This window comes from Bos grunniens, chromosome 10, assembly GCF_055505025.1.
Source record: "Bos grunniens cultivar Pamir isolate PY7600 chromosome 10, Bosgru_T2T1.0, whole genome shotgun sequence".
In the NCBI taxonomy this organism is placed as follows: Eukaryota; Metazoa; Chordata; class Mammalia; order Artiodactyla; family Bovidae; genus Bos; species Bos grunniens.
In genome coordinates, this window is record NC_141174.1 from 94258590 (window position 1) to 94277690 (window position 19101).

Consider the following 19101-nt stretch of genomic DNA (forward strand, 5'->3'; position numbering starts at 1 on the left):
TCCTCCTCCTCCCTCTGCCCCAGGAAGTGTTGGACGGCAAAGGAGTGTCACTCAAGAGCAACTCTTCCTTAAGTTTCAACCTCTGACATTGGTTTCTTTCTTCACTAGGAAAGAACTGCAGACTATCCACAATGCTCATAACCCAGGAATCCGAACATACTCTCAATGATATAACCTTAAATTTTCCTAAGAAGGGCTTAAAAAAAAAAAAAAAAAAAAGACACAGAAAGTTTTGTAATTAACTACCAAAGCTTTTGGTAGAAATTGTACTTTTCTTTTTCCCTTCCAGTTCCATTCTCTGTGCCCCAAAAAACTCACCTTTATGGGCTATATCACCCAGGTTCCCTTGACCTTGGGGTGCAGGTTAAAATCAGGAGCAATGGGAGGCACCAACAGACATCAAGGTATGAGGAGACAATGTCTGTTTATCTGTCCTGCCAACCTGCTTTGGGCCTGGGGTGTAACAGCTTTCCTTAACCGCTAGTCCCTGGGGCTCTTCACCAGCTCTTGGTTCCCTTAACCCTGGCTGTGCGTGCGTGCTAAGTCGCTTCAGTGGTGTTTGCCTCTGTGTGACCCTATGGACTGTAGCCCCCCAGGCTCTTCTGTCCATGGACTTCTCCAGGGGATTTTTCCAACCCAGGGGTTGAGCCCACGTCCCTTACGTCTCCTGCACTGGCAGGCAGGTTCTTTATCACTGCTGTCACCTGGGAAGCCCCTTAACCCTGGCCCACACCTCTGCAAATCGTCTCTTCATTAATGGCTTCCCTGGTGGCTGAGTGGTAAGGAATCTGCCTGCCAATGCACGAGACGTGGGTTTGATGGACAGTGGAGTCTGGTGGGCCACAGTCCTCGGGGTCACAAAGAGTCTGAGGTGACTTCCTGACTAAACAACAAACAACAGCTAAATCCTTAGACTGGCCTTCCTGCCAGGCTCTAAAGACACAATAAAATTTTATTCCAAACAGATATCAAGCAAACCTTCAGGTTTATTAATAGAGGTTATATACATTTAAAAAAAAGAACATAAAAACAGTGATGTAATATTTTATAAGTACATACTGATAATACAGTAATGGGTCTTATTAAGTCAGATTTTAAGTCAGTATTTCAATATAAACAATGAATAAACAGTGACAGCATATTTTCACTAAATTAGATAAAATGAATATAGTAACCAAATTAATAAAAACAATGTTAACTTTTACTTACAATACATACTTTTATGTAAATTATTCAATGGCATTTGGAAACAGTTTGCTCTTTTAAATTGTAAGCACTTGTCTTACAGCTTTCTGTTTGTTTAAAATGCCAATGTTTTTTCATAAGGAAAAAAGATATATATCAACATTATTTTTAATTATTTTGCTAAATACATGAGGATATTCTGTACTTGATACTCATCATAGGGTTAAAAATGCTTTTAAAGTCATTTCATTAACTCTTAATAAAAGTGAATGGAAAAAATGGAGAATATTTTCCTAGATTTCAAAGTCAATTCCATTTCTTCTGCCATTTCTAATCTGACATAATTAATGCTTTTTAAAAAATCTGATTTGAGTATGTACTGAACAAAACATTGGTAAATAGTGTCCAATTAAGTCAGACTGAAGGACTTACTTTTTCTCCTTAGTTGATGTTTTATTTTTTCAATCTTTTATGTATAACTTTGCTTTCATGTTGATACATAGACTGATGATTATATTATATACAGAATTTATAATTATCTTGCTTGAATAACACTGTAATAAAACATTTCATATTCTGTTACTGAAGGACTTATTTTTAAAAACATGCTTCCTGTAATATATGATGTTTTCATCTCAAGTTATAACCACAGGAAGCAGTAACCCAAATGTTCAAAGTTCTTCACCCGCCAGGCTCGATTATGTGGCACTTCCTGGTGGCATCTGGCTAAACCACTTCTTTACATATTGATGCATTTCTTGTCCACACCATATGTTGGTCCACTTTGTTATTCTCCAGAGTAGGTTTCAGACTGACTCAACTCTGTCTGCCCAGCACCCATGCATGCCTAGAGCACACGATGACTGTCCATGCTTGTCTGTGGCTGGTTCCAGCTGACAGTGACCCTTGCAGCCTAACTGCTGCAAGCAGACATGCCTTCTTTCTCCACTCTTAAAATAGGCAGAGAAGTCTTCTATGTTCATTATCTCTTGGGATGGCACATCCTACTCCAACTTCTAATAAACATGATAAGCTCATGGCCAATCCTTGGGGGAATCCCAGCAGAGGATAGCAAACACGTGGCTCTGTCTTGTATCTACTGCCTGGAGTCTTTCATCTGGGGGAGGGGGGCAAGTCGCTTTGAAAGCCAGCCTCAGGTCACTGGTGGGACTTCTGCTCATTCTCAGTTTACACACGTGGCGTGTAAAGCAGCAAAAATGCTACCCACATCATCTGTTTTCATCCGCTTTAATAATTTTAAGAATTCAAACATTGATATATTTAACAAGAAAAACAAAAGAACTTTCTGTACACACAGCTAGTACTAAGTCTCATCCCCCAACAATTTAAACATTGCTGTTGAACAATTTAAAAATACATTTATTTGCAAAAGCTGTGCGAGTCCAAAGTGTAGAATCCCTCACTCCTCATGGGCTTCTTCAGATGTTCCGAGTTAAACTCCAACCTAAACTTTGCATGTTAAATCAGAAAATCAGAGTTTATTTCCATAGTCTCTGGTGAAAAAAGAGAGGGTTTCCAAGTGCCTATTCTATACTGTACTGCAAATGATATAAGTCCATGTGTATAAATTCACACATACACACATATATCTATAATCAGCATGTAAATATATAAAAACAGAGATGCTTAGTTCTTGTGGTAACTCTGGCAATACTCTCTTGGAATGTTTTCTATTCCTGTTACTTTTGTCTGTAACTAACAAATATACAAGCTCTCCTAGGGAGCCACATAAATCACAAGTTTGTTGTTTTGGATGGTAAAGGAAACACTTCTGTCAGGGATGAAGTTGACTCCTCAGGTGATTTGCTTTTTTAACATTTTCTTTTTAACTCACTGTCAGTCCCTTTTCCTAAGTTAAGAGCTTTTTGTATAGACTGCTACTCAGGTTACTAGAGCAGGTGTCCATTTTACTTGGCATCAGCTGACCGCTGCTGTTACAGCTGCCGGGATCTGAACTTTCTTTGCAGTGTAAGATAGCAGAGAGGTGCCTCTGGCACTCCGAGGAAGCATAGTAGTATATCAAGGGGTCGATGCAACAGCTTATGCTGCTGACGCAGACACACAGGAGGTAGGCAAAGTAGGCGGCCTCTGTCATGGGATCAGAGCTTGAAAGGAACGCGTAGTGGAGAAGCAGAAGGATGTTTGTGGGTCCAAAGCAAAGGATGAAGATGCAGAAGACAGCCGCGGACAGGAGCAAAGCCCGGGACTTCTTGTTCTGGTTGGCAACCGTGGAAGAGCTGAGGCATCGGATGATGGACACGTAACAGACGGTGGAAAGGGTCAGCGGCACGAAGAAGAAGACGGCGGAGAAGGCGGAGAAGTAGTACGAGTAGTAGCCTTCCAGCAGCGTCTGGTTGAGCACGTCGTGGCAGGCGGTGATGTTGAGCCCCGGCACCTGGGTGGCCTGCTCCTGCAGGAGCAGGGGCGCCACCCCCGCGATGGCCATGGCCCAGATGGCCAGGCAGATGAAGGAAGCGCGCCCCAGGGTCCGCCAGGAGAGGGACTGGATGGGGTACACCACGGCCAGGAAGCGGTCGACGCTGATGGCCGTCATGAGCATGATGGAGGCGTACATGTTCCCGTAGAAGGCCGCCGTGACGAAGCGGCACATGGCAGACCCGAACCTCCAGTCGCTTCCGGAGAAGTAGTAGCTGATCTTGAACGGAAGCACACACACGAAGAGTACGTCTGCCGCGGCCAGGTGCAGCATGTACACCACGGCCGGCTTCTTGACCTTCATCTTCAAGACGAACACCACGACGGCCATGATGTTCAGAGGAAGGCTGACGAGGAACACGCCCGTGTAGACTGAGGGGATAAAGACAGTCAGCCAGGCGCTGGTCAGATATCCTGAGGCGGATTTGGAGATAAACCCAGGGGGTGACTTTTGAGGCGGGCTGCTTCTGTTGCCTGAGCTTAATCTGTCTTCTGTGAATTCACCTTCACTCGAGTCCTCGTCCTCTGGCAGTGGGATTTGTTCATATCCGTCATTGGAATTCCTGAGAAAGAAAGACCGAGGACCCACAGTACCGTTTGTTGGGTCTGTCCCTGAAAAGTAAAAAAATTTTTAAAGGAATTAAGAAGGCAAAAGAGACAAGGAGAGAGTACACTTGACTTTGGCTTTTTGTTTTCTTCCTGGGAGAGTTGGTGGTAAAGAGCATGTGACACTCAATGGATGACAGACTCTATCTGTGTGTGTGTCTCTGTGTGTGCGCTCCATTGCATCTGACTCTGTGCGACCCCACGGGCTGTAGCCCGCCAGGCTCCTCTGTCCCTGGGGATTTCCCAGGCAAGTATAATGGAGTGGGTTACCATTTCCTTCTCTAGGGGATCTTCCGGACCCAGGGATCGAACCTGAGTCTCCTGCACTGGCAGGTGGGTTCATTACCACTGAGCCACCAGGGAAGCCCAGACTTCATCAGGGAATTAGCTAACTCAAGATAGTGTACCACATTTTGTTCTGGCACAAGCAAACGCTTTTCAAGCTCTGCTCCTCAGAGGGATGAGGTGAACCACAGACTTTCAGAGATCTCTGCTGCAGATATCAGGACAGGCTGAGTACAGGCTGATGTAAAAGAAAAAAGTCATGACTTCTTTTCTATGTGAGCCACTGTCTATATAAACAAATTACCCCAGGCTACATGACTTCTCTTTCCTCCATAGGCCTGCAGGTATACATTTTTTCCCCCCATTTGGTTTGTGGCTACCCCTTGAAATCCATTCTCCCTCATGGAAAAATCAACACAGAAAGTTGAGGGAACATCTTAAAGCTTATGGAGCTAGAGGTGACTTTGAACAAGACTGCTGCTGCTGCTGCTGCTGCTGCTGCTGCTAAGTCGCTTCAGTCGTGTCCAACTCTGGGCGACCCCATAGACGGCAGCCCACCAGGATCTCTCATCCCTGGGATTCTCCAGGCAAGAACATTGGAGTGGGTTGCCAGTTCCTTCTCCAGTGCATGAAAGTGAAAAGTGAAAGTGAAGTCGCTTAGTCGTGTCCGCCTCTTAGCCACCTCATGGACTGCAGCCCACCAGGCTCCTCCGTCCATGGCATTTTCCAGGCAAGAGTACTGGAGTGGGGTTGCCATTGCCTTCTCCTTGAGCAAGACTGAGGGGACCCAGTTTCCATGACAATTATCCGGGTGATAGAAGCTCTCCTTTACTAGCTTCGGCTTGTTTACACAGTAGAATGTCCCTAATCTCTCATCATCTTTGGGTCCAAGCCGCAGTCCCTCAGGTTACTGTCTAATGAAACCGCAAGGCACCTACCACTTGAGTCATCTTCCCTGTCTCCCTCCTCAGTGGGTCAGTGGAGCAGCTGAGGTCAGTGCCTCCCTCAGCTCAGTTCCAAAATGCCACACGCATCCAGGCAGATGCCAGGCCAGCCAGGCTCTTTTGAGTGTCAACTAGAAATTACCATAAAGGCTCTGCTGCAAACATCCTTCCTTCCTCACCCTCCTCCACCAAAAACCTCCAGTGGAAATGTTCATCACAGAAATGCAGCATTCAGCTGCTGGACTCCACCAGCATTGGCTTCCCGGGAGCCGCACTGTCATTCTGTCACTGAGGGGACTTGGACAGAGAGCTTCTGTTGGGCTTTGAGGAGCTGAAGAGTGGGGACAGAAACCCCAGGGGAAAAGGATGAGGCTTCCATCCCTGGGGGCGATTACCACAAAGGCTGGACATATGTCACTCAGAACTGAGGTCAGGGGATTGAGAACTGGCTGGAAATGAGATAAGTACAGTGAAATTTCCAGCTTTCAGTTTTATTTTTCAGTACTGGAACGTTCCTGCAAACAAAAACTTACACAGAAAAGCATGATGCAGTAAAAGAGAATGCTGCTTCTGGAAGGTCCTTACCAGACCCAACTATCCCCTAAACAAAAATTACAGACTCTGGATTCCTTTCCTCCTCCGAATCAGTGATCTGAAGCTATGTAGGTTCACAGTCGTGTTGGGGAGGGGAGGGATGGGTCTTGAAAGAAAAGATGGCAACCAGTGGGTTTCTGGCTTTCAGTGGCTTTTAGCTTGAGAGGAGGCCAAAGTCAGTGCCATGAAAGATGGCTGAAACTCAGATAGAAACCTCATAGTCTCTGTGGCCTGAAGAACTGGAAGACAATGTTCAGGGCAACCACAGTCACTGGAAACTGAGGAAAGAATCCCAGAAAAGAGCAAGTCGGAGAGGCATGGAGAGCCGCAGAGTCCAGTGTAAGTTCTGCCCCAGGTTTGGGGCACACTCGGGAGAAATGAAGCTGCTCTGCTAGACTTAAAAGAATGGAAGTGCTGTTTGAGCTTTTTTGCTCAAGAGGAAACATCTGCAGTTTGAGTTCAACCAAATTAGCTGCCTGCTAAAGCAAAAACAGCAACACTCTTTAGAGAAATAAGACAAAATCTTGAGTGTTTACAGTAGGATAATATTCAGCATACAGTTAAAAATCATTCGCTATAAAGAGAATCAGCAAAGTGTGACCCAGTCTCAAGAGAAAGGGATAGTCAATGGAAACCAATCCCAAGATGACTCAGATGCTACAACTTGCAGATAAGGATTTTAAAGAGCGTGCTGCAACGATGCTTTAATGAGGAAAGAGAAAGATTTCATTGAAATGAATGAAGAAATAGAAAATAGCAATGAAACCAACCAACGGGACTTCTAGAACTACAAAATAAAACACAATAAATTGGCATCTATTTCCAAAATGAAGAGCAAACCTAGAGTGGCACCAACTGATCCACAGTAGAGCAGGGCCTGGTACCGAAAGCTTGAGGTCAGATGACCGTAGCAAGAGCACGAACGGGTCCCCTGAGGATAAAGTCTCGATCTGTCCCACGGGAAGAACAAAAATCTGCAGTGATGAGCCTGAGTGTACATAGATATCGAGGTTGTTCCCCAAGGGTGGGAAATAGTTCCTATTTAATCTCCAAGTCTCTCTAGTACCCTGGCCCACAGGTAGGAGGTGTGGTCCTTAAATTGGCTTTTACTTATAGATTTACATTCTAATGCTGGCTCTACCCGATGGCTCAGCGGTAAAGAATTCACCTGCAATAGAGAAGACGCAGGTTCGATACCGGAGTCAGAAAGATCCCCTGGAGTAGGAAACAAGAACCAACTCCAGTATTCTTGCTTGGGAAATCCTATGGACAGAGGAGCCTGGAGGGCTACAGTCCGTGGGGTTGCAAAAGAGTCCGAACAACAAACAACAGCTGCCTCTACCAGGAGTCACTTAACTCCTCTGAACTCAGTCTCAGGATCACTGAAACGGGAAGATTCAATACCTGCTGGCAGCTTGGAGCATCACACATGAAATGAGGATATATGTTCACTTTGTAAACTTCAAAAATTAACCAGTGTGAGAAATTATTATCCTTCCCCATCACTTCAATGTAGTTTGTTTCTTGCTCTCAATTGTTTTGAGAGCAAAAAATTAAAAAAGCAAAGAAATTAAGATGGAATCTGTGTTCCTCTTCCCTCCCTCAACATATAACTGTGTTTAGTTTTTCTGTGTGACGAGGGACATGGAGAGGCTGTAAGGTACAGAGCCCCAGCATTCAGAGCCGTAAATCAAATTTCAAATTCACAACCCTTCCCTCAAGGATCACTTCCCTCCTCTTGTGATGCATCTAATTCACTCTGTGTGTATTGATCAGGTCACGTGGGATCCAGACCCTGGTTCAACGGGCCCCGTGGGAGGGAAGTGAGGCTACCCTCGAAGTCATGAATGTGTGGGAGGTGGAAGAAAAGAAATGAATGAGTTCTGGCACTTCAGGACCACAAAGATATGTGTCTTTAAAAATGCTGACCCACAGGAACCTTAAAATAACATAACTTTCTGCTGCAGAAAGTCCTCGGGGGGCTTGGCCGGATTGAGGACTCGTCATGTCACGTATAGAGGGGAGACAAGCACATGCATGCCTGTGTGCAAGCTACATGAGCATCAGGCCGTGACCCAGAGGAGTGACACCCTGGAAATCTACGAACACTCACAACTCAACTCTTAGATGCTGTCACTTGGCCTGAACATAAAACTGTCATTAGGCTTTGCGCTGTAGCTAGTCTTGGTTGGCCAAAAATTTCGTTCGGCTTTTTCTCTCGTAGCTTACGGAAAAACCCGAATGAACTTTATGGCCAACCCAACACTTTGGGAATCAGTATTTGTTTTCAAAAATTTCTTCTCTGGCTCGGCCTTCTTGGGCAGTATGTCGAACATGACATTTTTATAGGCTGGAGCCCAGGAAGAATGCATAATCCCGTGAATAGATATCATTGCCTAAGGTGTCACCTTTTCTTGCCACCACAGGTTTTGATATTTTGGCCTTTATGGGATTACAGGATGTCAGTAAATTTTGTTTATTTAACTGTATACCAGCATCAAAGAAAGAATAAAACCAATTCCAGGTGACTAGATAAATCCAACTAGCTTGTGCCTTGGGCTGAAATTTGAGTTTGGGAATCTTGCTTTTACTTTAGTCCTAGGTCAAGGAGAAAGTGCCTGTCAGTGGATCGAAAACTCCTGTAACATCTGTGTTTTTATTGGTAAGTTATGGCTTAAAAAAAAAAAAAAAAACCTAGGTCAGGTCCTAAAATTGATCCTCATATTTGTTGTAAAAGTTTCACTTAATTCAGGTTTCCTGAAATGGCTCTAGAGTAATTTTGATTGTTGAACATAGACTATTGCTAATGAGTTTGAATGTGGACTCTCTAACTCTGGAGACTTAGAAATTATAAGTCAGGCATGGCACTTTTTCTGACTTTGACGAGATCTGGCCTAGAAGCAGAGTGGTGCCCAGATGTTCTCTCAAGGTCCCTCATGATCCTGGGATTTATACCATGTCAGCCTCCCAGAATATGCCAGCTTCAGTTCTGACTCAGAGCTTTGGCCCAGAGGGCTCACCCTTGGTGGGTTAAGAAACCAGAAATCCCAGGACCTTGCCTACATTCAGAGAGAAGGACAGCTGTCCCCTGCACTTCCCCACCAGTGACTCAACACTACAGGCTAAAGGGCAATCAAGAAGGGGGTGATGGAAGAATGATGGAAACATACTAACTCCAAGCAGAAAACAACATGAGTGGGATACTCGACGGTCTCAGATGGAATCACGCATCATGAAAAGAAGTGCTCCTTAAAGAAACTGCTGGTGCCAGATCTGGGGGAGGAAGTGCACAAGACGACCCCTGAATGTCTTCAAAGAACATTAGGGTCAGGTCAGAAAGACTCTGAAGTCAGTCCAAGGGCCCTTCCCAGTGGCCAAAGATCATTAAGAGAATAATGACAGAAATGCATGGAAATGTGGGAGAACGTCATATTTGTTAAGATCTATTAGAAAAGGCAGAGGAACCAGAGATCAAATTGCCAACATCTGTTGGATGATCGAAAAAGCAAAAGAGTTCCAGAAAAATGTCTACTTCTGTTTTATTGACTATGCCAGAGCTTTTGACTGTGTAGATCACAAAAAAATGTGGAAAATTCTGAAAGAGATGGGAATACCAGACCACCTGACCTACCTCTTAAGAAACCTATCTGCAGGTCAGGAAGCAACAGTTAGAACTGGACATGGAACAACAGACTGGTTCCAAATAGGAAAAGGTGTATGTCAAGGCTGTATATTGTCACCCTGCTTATTTAACTTATATGCAGAGTACATCATGAGAAATGCTGGACTCAATGAAGCAGAAACTGGAATCAAGATTGCCGGGAGAAATAGCAATAATCTCAGATATGCAGATGACACCACCCTTATGGCAGAAAGAGAAGAACTAAAGAGCCTCTTGAAAGTGAAAGAGGAGAGTGAAAAAGTTGGCTTAAAGCTCAACATTCAGAAAACTAAGATCATGGCATCTGGTCCCATCACTTCATGGCAAATAGATGGAGAAACAATGGAAAGAGTGTCAGACTTTATTTTGGGGGGCTCCAAAATCACTGCAGATGGTGACTGCAGCCATGAAATTAAAAGATGCTTGCTCCTTGGAAAAAAGTTATGACCAAACTAGACAGCGTATTAAAAAGCAGAGACATTACTTTGCCAACAAAGGTCCATCTAGTCAAAGTTATGGTTTTTCTAGTAGTCATGTATGGATGAGAGAGTTGGACTATAAGGAAAGCTGAGCACCGAAGAATTGATGCTTTTGAACTGTGGTGCTGGAGAAGACTCTTCAGAGACAGAAAGGAGATCCAACCAGTGGATACTAAAGGAAATCAGTCCTGAATATTCATTGGAAGGACTGATGCTAAAGCTGAAACTCCAATACTCTGGCCACCTGATGCCAAGAGCTGACTCACTGGAAAAGACCCTGATGCTGGGAAAGATTGAGGGCGGGAGGATAAGGGGACAACAGAAAATGAGATGGTTGGATGGCATCACCAACTCAATGGACATGGGTTTGAGTAAGCTCTGGGAGTTGGTGATGGACGGGGAGGCCTGGTGTGCTGCAGACCACGGGGTCGCAAAGAGTCAGGCATGACTGAGTGACTGAACTGATGAGTTCATAATTATACTTCAAGGAAAATAAAACCTTTTTGGGTCACTTTTGGAGGAAACGAGGGGACCCAGTATGAAAATTGGTAAATAAAGGCCAGATTCAGCATTTATCTTGCCTTTTCTATATTGAAAATATTTTGGGGAAGCCAAATAGTCAATGAAGGAAACTTCTAGTTTATAAAATAATCCCAGCTTATAAACACAGAAACAATGACAGATTTAGAAATGCATCTTGAAGTGCTTAATGAAATAAGATTTAGTCCAATGATCATTAGTCTCTTAAAAAAAAAAAAGGTTGAGGTGTAAGGATAGGTGATAGGAACTCTGATAACTGGGTCACTTGAGCACACCCGAGTCCACTGTGCAACCTTAAGTTCTCAAAAAAGAGAGACAGGACTTCCCTGGCGGCCCGGGGGCTAGGATCTGCGCTCTCAGCGCAGGGACCTGGGTTCAATCTCTGGACAAGGCACTAGATCCCATATGCTACAACTGAGACTGGTGTAGCCAAACAAATTAAAAACAAACAGGTGATGTAACAGGTGTGCACACACCACCACTAGGTCAGGCAGTCTTGGAGAAAAGCCAAATAAATCAGGCTAAATCTCCAAATGGACCACATTACAGAAAATGCACAGGAGAGAAGGGCATGTTGAACAGCCCTGCTGGATAGACCCAGTATGTAACAGGAAAGTCTAGAAGAGAGATGACCCAGTTTCTCTGACACAGAGCCTTGAAAAAAGAGGAGAGGGAAAACCATTACAGGTTAAGAGAGACTTAAGGGTACGTCAACCTAATGCAACAGCGGACCTCATTTGACCCCAATTCAAATAAACCAACCGAAAAAGCATTTATGAGACAATCAGCGAAATGTGAACACTGACCATTCGAATAGTTCACAATAATAAGAAACTGTTGTTCAGTCTTCTTAGGTGTTATAACGTCACTGTGGTTACATGAAGTATATATAGTGATATATTTACACATGAAAAGATACCGTGTGTCTGGGATTTGCTTTAAAATTGTCCATTTGGAGAGGAGGAAAGTGAGGATACAAATAAAGCATATAGGGGGTAATTGTACTGCCCACATTAGGTATCTTTGAAAATTTCCATAATGAAAAGTGAGAAATAAAAGAAGAAAAACATTTTATGCACATTACTAGCCACCAAAAACTAAAGACAACAGTTTTTGCTTTCATTTCTGTTTTGTCTTAGTTTTGAAGGGGAAAAGGTGCTTGAATGTTTGTGTGAACACAGCTTTACACTGAGAGAATTCATGCTACACCAGCCCTTCCAAGGCGTTTCTGGAATATGGAGGGTGTGGGTATGAAGAAGACATTTGTTGAGCAGTTACTTTGTGCTCGATATTTCACTTACCTACCTCATGTAACCCCAGTATTTTTATGAGATAAGCGTGACAGAGCCTATTTTACAGACAACAAGGATGTGCAGAGGCTAAGTGACTGATCCAACGCCCCACAGATAGAAAGTGGGGCAGCCGGGGACTGAGCCACATCTGCCTGGTTCTGAAGCTCCTGCTCTTTGAACACCACTTACCCTGTCTCTTCAAGGAAGCTGTGAATTCAGGACCTGCTCCTGAAAGAGTACGCTTTTCTTCTCTAGCATTTCACCAAACAATCTGCCCACCCTTCGGAACTATATACAGCAGGTGGGACACAGCCATGTGAGTGTGTGAGTTCAGCTGATGATGGGCACAGGTGCTGCTTGGGAATCACAAGTCCTGCTGACCTTGGCGACACACCAACCACATGCCAACAACCCAGCCTTCACAGACAGGACAGATGTAGTAAGAGTCGGTCAAGGACAAAACAGAGAAAGAGATGTTTAGAATACTGTTTCAGATGAGGCAGAAGCAAGTGAGCAAGTAAATGAACAAAAATCTCTGCTGAGGACAAGAATCAGAGAATAAGATAAGCCCTGACTGCAGACTGAAGATGAGACGGCCCCTGCCTGCGGTGGCCCCTGCCCCTCCCACCCTCTGGAGCAGGCTGGGAGCATCCCAAAGCAAACCTGGGGGAAGCCAGGGGCGTAGGGGTTACAGGAAGCAAGGCCAACCAGAAAATGTAAACACCAGAGTACCCAACACCACTGCAGGCACTAAAACGTGTGTGGGGGCCCCTCCTGAAGGCCAGGGCCCAACTCAACTCGTGGGGTCAGAAGACTAGCAGGGTCTCTGGGAAGGACTCTGATCCTGGCTCTCCCCATTCCTCCAGGCCCGTTCTCCACCCAGAGGGACAGGCGTGGGGATACCACTGTCTACAAGACGCCGAGCTGACAGGAAAACTAATTTACAGTAAAGGATGTTCACCATCGCCGATTTCCCCAGAACCAAATGTTTCCACACCCCCACCCCCAACCCCACCCAAGTCCTACTGCAGCTTGTAAACCTGAACTCAAAGAAGCTACGTTCTAGAGATGATAGAAACGGTCATAAACAGCACTTCCTGGAAAGCAGAACTCTTCTTGTAAGGCCACATAAGCCTCAGTTCTGCTGACAGAACTGGCCTGCTGTGCCAGTGTTGAGATGATGGTAGGGACCTGACGCTGCTTATGAAATCAATGCACAGAACTATAACAAGCTTTTAAAATCACGTAGAAAATGAACGCATAGCACGTGGTAAAGGTGAGTACTGGTTGGGAAAACTTTTGTTAACTGTACACCATGACTGTCCCCGGGCATTTACTGAACATACAGGCAGCAACCCTGTCACCATGTAAAGCATATTCCTTAGAGTCCTTACTGCTGGTTAGCAAAAAAGAAAATACCAGAAAACACTCCTTTATAATACATAATACCTGACACTTTTAATCCACTACAGACTTGAAGTGTAAATAGATGAGATTAGATTAGGTCCTTTCCTGAAGTTCAATATTTGTTTTGAAGTGCAAATTTCAGATTATTCCTGTTATTTCCAGAAGCAGGCTCTTTTGAAAGCAAATAAAGGCCTGTAATGGCCTGGTAAGTGGCAAAACATCATTGGATGCCTTGGGATGGAGAAAAAGGAGGCATCACTTCATGGGTTTTTCCAAGCACCATCCCAAGGTAAGGGCTTCCCTGGTGGCTCAGCCAGTAAAGAATCTGCCTGCAATGAGAAAGACCTGGGTTTGATCCCTGGATTGGGAAGTTCTCCTGGAGAAGGAAATGGCAACCCACTCCAGTTTTCTTGCCTGGAGAATCCTCATGGACAGCAGAGCTGGCGGGCCACGGTCCGTGGGATCACAAAGAGTTGGACACAACTGAGCGACTAAGTACGCACACATCCCAAGGTCAATGTGGGAGAGGCTGTCTGGGGGAAGCTCAGTCTAGACAGAGAACTATGTATTCTGACAGTTTTGGGCATAAGCATGAGGAGGTGAATGGCAGAATGAAATAAACCACAAAGTAGGGAAACAAACAGAAAATTCTCAATGTCGAAAGTGTGAGTCCTGGATACTGTCATCCTAGTCAAAAATAAACCCAGGCTGGGGTTCCTGATGATCCTTCTGGGGTTCTGTGAGTATCCCACAGTAAAGGGGATGCAGTCCCCCAGACACAAAAGGCTGCATGATATGATTCCATTCATGTGCGGAAATACGCAGAAGTGGTGAACCCAGAGCAAATCAGCCCTGCCAAGAGCTGGAGGTAGGGGATGGGGCCGAGCGCGTGATGGTGACCTGATTTCTTTTCGAACTAGATAGAGGTGGTAGGTGGAGAAGGCGATGGCACCCCACTCCAGTACTGTTGCCTGGGAAATCCCATGGATGGAGGAGCCTGGTAGGCTGCAGTCCATGGGGTCGCTAAGAGTCGGGCACGACTGAGCGACTTCACTTTCACTTTTCACTTTCATGCATTGGAGGAGGAAATGGCAACCCACTCCAATGTTCTTGCCTGGAGGATCCCAGGGACGGCAGAGCCTGGTGGGCTGCTGTCTATGGGGTCACACAGAGTCGGACATGACTGGAACACCTTAGCAGCAGCAGCAGCAGCAGAGGCGGTAGGTGTACCACACTGTAAATGCGCTAAATGCCACTAACTGTAAACTTAAAAATGGTTAATTTTATGCTATGTAGATTCTACCTCAATTGTGTTTAATTATTTTTATATCCATAGAGTTAATTTTGATATTAATGTTATCCCCCAGTTTGGTCCTCTTCATTTCTTCCAGTGGCTTCCAACGGTCTTGCAGCGTCAGTCCCTAACTCTAATATATCTTCATTCCGTGCCCCTCCTCTGCACTGCGTGTGTCAAAGAAAGGCTGCATTTCTGCGTCATATGCTCAATCGCACAATCTTATATTGTGTAATGCAATTATTTAAAAATTCTTTTCACTCATTTCAAGGTAATCTTTTTATACAGTTTTGAAAGGTTACTTTCCATTTAAAATTATTACAAAATATTGGCTACATTCCCTGTGTTGAACAATATTGACCTCAACTTTGGAAGCAGAGGAAGACAAGAAGGAAGGGAGGAGGGAGAAGGGGAAGGAGGAAGAGAAGGAAAGAAGGGAGGAAGGGTGAGTTTCAAGGGAAAAGAAGGATGTGTGTCCAGAGAGAGTGAGACGAGAGAAGCGCAGGGTCCTGGGGACTCCAGGGTCTCAGCGGAACTCCAACTCAGGCTCAGCTGAGTCCGTCTGCTGCAGTGACAGGACAGGAGTGAGCTGCCCGAGAGAGGAGAGAAGGGGCAGCAAGGGCACAGGGAAACGATGGCCGGAAGCAGGCTGGCAAAGGAGCAAACTCAGAGCTGATGAGGAGCTGCGAGTCAGGGCTGACAGCATGCTCGTCTGTTTAGACATAAAAGGTAGAGAAATGCTGAGCTGGAAAGAAGGGAGGGTAGAGACACGCTGAACTGAAAAGAAGGAGGCAGGGCTGGAAGGGCAACCATTAGAGATGACGTGAGAGGATTCCTGAGGAGGGGCCAGAACGCCCCAGTACCTGTCCTCACACGAAGGAAGCGTGGGCCAACCGCAGGACGTGTCCTATGAACACAGTGCCCCGGTCACTAAGGAGCGAATGAACGGGAAAAAGGACGGGAAGGAGGAAGTTTTAAGTGATTGAGATGCTGGGGTAGAAAACGACTTGCTGATTCATAAGAAATTTGACTTTCAGAGGTTTCTGCTTGACTACAAGCAGCTTCACTGTCTCGTTTCGTGTCATTTGTTGGGCGGAAGATGACAGCCTCTCAGTAACGGCCAATTAACCTGCACATTCATGACGGAGGTCTAGTCACAGACTGCCTTATCATCCGCTTCAGAGAGTAAAGGCAGGGTACCACAATCGATGCATCTACGCTTACTAAGCACCTGTGTGTGCTAGACCTGGGCTCCCCAGCCAGAGGGGCACAGACTCTGCCTTCCGGGATCCTGGGAAGCACTGCAGGATTATTTCTCTGCTGTCAGAGGGGCTGGGGGCTCTGGATGGCTTCCTCTTCATAGTGGACAGTAGAGAAAGCCTGCACTTGGCGGAAAAGGCCTGTGGTCCAATCTGTTTCACTTGTAACTGCACTTGTGACTTAACCATTTGGGAGCCTCAGTTTTTACCTGTAGAATGGGGATGCCATCTGCTCAAATGGTGGATACAGAATAAGTAAAATACTGTCTGTAATGTGTCTAGGCAGGGTGTTGGCTGTAGTAGGTTCTTGACATAAAGTAGCTGTTTTTAATTAAATGTGAACAAGTAGGGTGTGGGAAGGGCATTCTGGCCAGAGGAATGGCCTGGGGACAGAGCCAGAGAAAGCACAGCTCCGGGAGGTGGAACTACAGGGCGGGGGCTGGGCGAAGTACAGTTAACGTAATAGATTATGTAATAGGGGAGGCTCAGTAATAAGGGAGGCTGGGGACCCATCCTGCATGGGAACAGGCACCTTCTCTATACTAAGGAACTGAGCTTGACTTTGTGGGCAGGAAGCCAGTACATGGACTCTCCCATCCGACCCCCTCTGCCACAGTCACCATCAGCGCTTCTGGCACCTTTTACTCTCCAGACCTTTATAGAATCGACGGACCTCACCTCTAGGACACTGACACGCTTTGATGAGAGAGTCTCACTTATACTGCTTGGACAAAGGAAGGTAAACTGGTTAATGAACCCAGGAATTTCTCAAGTATCTGCTGAGTGAACATCTGTTCTAGATGCCAAAGGGATAAACGGAAGTTTATAATCTTTGCTGGGGGATGACGGACCCACAAAGTGGAAAAGCCACTTTGCAGGAAAAGCCTAAACGAGTAGGGACAAGTCTGAGAGTGCTTTGAGAAAGCTCAAACTGGTGGGCAAGGCTTGTCCTGGAAGGGTTTCCTATGACTGGGGTCTCTTGACTCCTTCCATCGGATACAGGTGGTTAAGACAGGCATTGTTTAGAATTGCAGGCGCACAGTGATCATAAAAAGCAGACCTATTTTTGGTTGATTTTATGGGGCTTAAAACTCTCCAAAGACAAGGTCCCACCTATTTCTTGCATCCAGGATCCCCTCCTCCTTTTGGAATTTAGGTACACTGTCTCTGAGACTTAGTTTCAGAATTGGCAAAAGGGGATAAACATGAGAGGGGGTGAAATGAGACAACGTGTAGTGAAACGCCTCTGGGCCCAGGGTTAAACACAATACAACACTTAACAAGAGTGCCTTTTCTTTCTCATCCTCTTTTCTTCTCTCCCTCATAAAGTGGTCCCAGAATCCGGGGTAGATGAATTGGCCAATGTTCTTCAGCTCTATCTATAGTAGTGTCTTAGCATGCACCATTCAGGTCGATGTGTGTAACAAGCGTGGGGAACAGCAGTCTGAACTTCACCCCCTAACCAGAGGCCAAAACCTTCCTAGGGAACCCACTGCGAAGAAAGGTGACACCATGGACACGATATCTGTATAAACACCTCACCACCCAAACCTCAAACACAAATTTGTGTTAAGAGCACATCCCAGAATAAATCTGTAAAGTGATATCTGACATCAGTGTCACCATACACAATTTTTCAGGAGTTCTCTGCTTTCCCAAACATTGCAAGAGATAATGTGAGAAGCTGCTGCAAAACTTTTGGGCTCCTGTGTGGGCTTCTCAGTGTTCTCAAAAGCATCACCTCCAAACTCACCCTGAGCAAAGATGGCGAGCAGAGAAACCAGTTTCTGTGTGTTTCTGTCACCTCTCCATCTCCAACTGCCTGTATTCCTTCCAAGTTGCGAAAACAATACAGAATACACAGTGTTTCACAGATAAGGAAAACAGCTAGCATTTGTTACTACTCGGAATAAAAGAAGCGGTCAGAAAGCTTACACAGTTGTATCGCTATAAAGAAATAACAGCATTTCCCCCATCCCTTTCTATCTAGGCTCTTTCCAGGCAACAACTTTTCTGCCCCGTTTTTTTTTTTTTTTTTAAGGGGGAGAAGTTGGAAAATGCATTTATTTGCTCAGGCAGCCAGATACTTTAAAATACACGCAGCGCACAGTAATACATGTATTCTAGGTGAGAAACCTCCGTCTCCCAGCAGATCAGAAACTGAAATGGTTTCATCCCACAGGGGCTGAGGGAGCCGTTTGTGAGGAGCTGGATTGTTGCCTCAACTCGCTTGGAAGACTGGGTCCTAGGAAACAAGCAAACAAAGCCCGCCGACCACCGCCTCGTGGCGATCTAGCTATCACTCGGTATCCCGCACCAAGACCACCACACAAGGCCTGTCTGTGCCCGGCGGGGCGGCAGGTCCTGATTCTCCACTGAACGGGCCACGGGACCAAGCTTTTCTCTACACCCCTTTCCTCGCCTTCAAAATGTGCAAGAAAAGCCGTTTGAACAAAACAAAACTTCAGCGGGAGCGGTTCTCCACCACCTCTTGGGGGAAAACAAACAAACAAACAAAAACCCGGACCGGCTATTGGTGGAGCAACGTGAAACCCCTTTCTTTTCGGGGTGGTCCTGGGAGAAACAGGCCCCGCAGTGGCAACAAATGCAACGAGGTCCCTCGGCTTCCCCAAGACAGCCCGAGCCCTCCTCGTCCACCTCCCACACCCTGCATGCTCCAGAAGTCGGTGCAGAGAGGTCCGGGCCGAGCCCGCAGCGGGCTCCCAGAGAAGGGGCGGTCAGGGGCACCCCCGGGGTCCCGCGGAGGCCCGGGGCTGCAGGACCGGACGGGAGGGGAGTTCGGGGCCCACGCTCACCTGGTCTGGGGCCTCGGGTGCGGGCCGACACCAGGGGGCTGCACAGACCGAGCCCCGCGGCCCAGAGCAGCAGCCACCGCGGCCCCATTGTCCCGGGGCTCCGCGCGCTCGGCGGGGCCGGGGCGGCGCGGCTCGGGGAGGCTGGCCCGCCGCCCGGACGCTCGGGCAGCACGCGGGGAGTCTAGAGGGCGGCCGCACGGGCAGACAGACCGCTCGCCTCTGGGCAGGATGAGGCGGTTCGGCGCGTCTGGCGGCGCCGGTTGGGGAATAGGTCCCCGGGGG

The 19101-nt window shown here is 46.3% G+C and overlaps 1 protein-coding gene across 2 annotated transcripts; it reads right to left on the minus strand.

Annotated features, from left to right (window-relative positions):
* Positions 1 to 968: 968 nt before the first annotated feature.
* F2R (coagulation factor II thrombin receptor) lies at positions 969 to 19040 on the minus strand. 2 transcript variants are annotated; one of them, XM_086323181.1, is made up of 3 exons: positions 18820 to 19040; positions 17757 to 17833; positions 969 to 4254 (listed from the first exon to the last, which is right to left on the minus strand). In XM_086323181.1, exon 3 carries the CDS (start codon positions 3971 to 3973, stop codon positions 3056 to 3058), a length of 918 nt encoding a protein of 305 aa, XP_086179307.1. In that variant the 5' UTR covers positions 3974 to 4254; positions 17757 to 17833; positions 18820 to 19040; the 3' UTR covers positions 969 to 3055. The 2 variants fall into 2 exon arrangements, with proteins under 2 accessions (XP_086179307.1, XP_086179306.1); XM_086323180.1 differs by lacking the exon at positions 17757 to 17833.
* Positions 19041 to 19101: the final 61 nt, after the last annotated feature.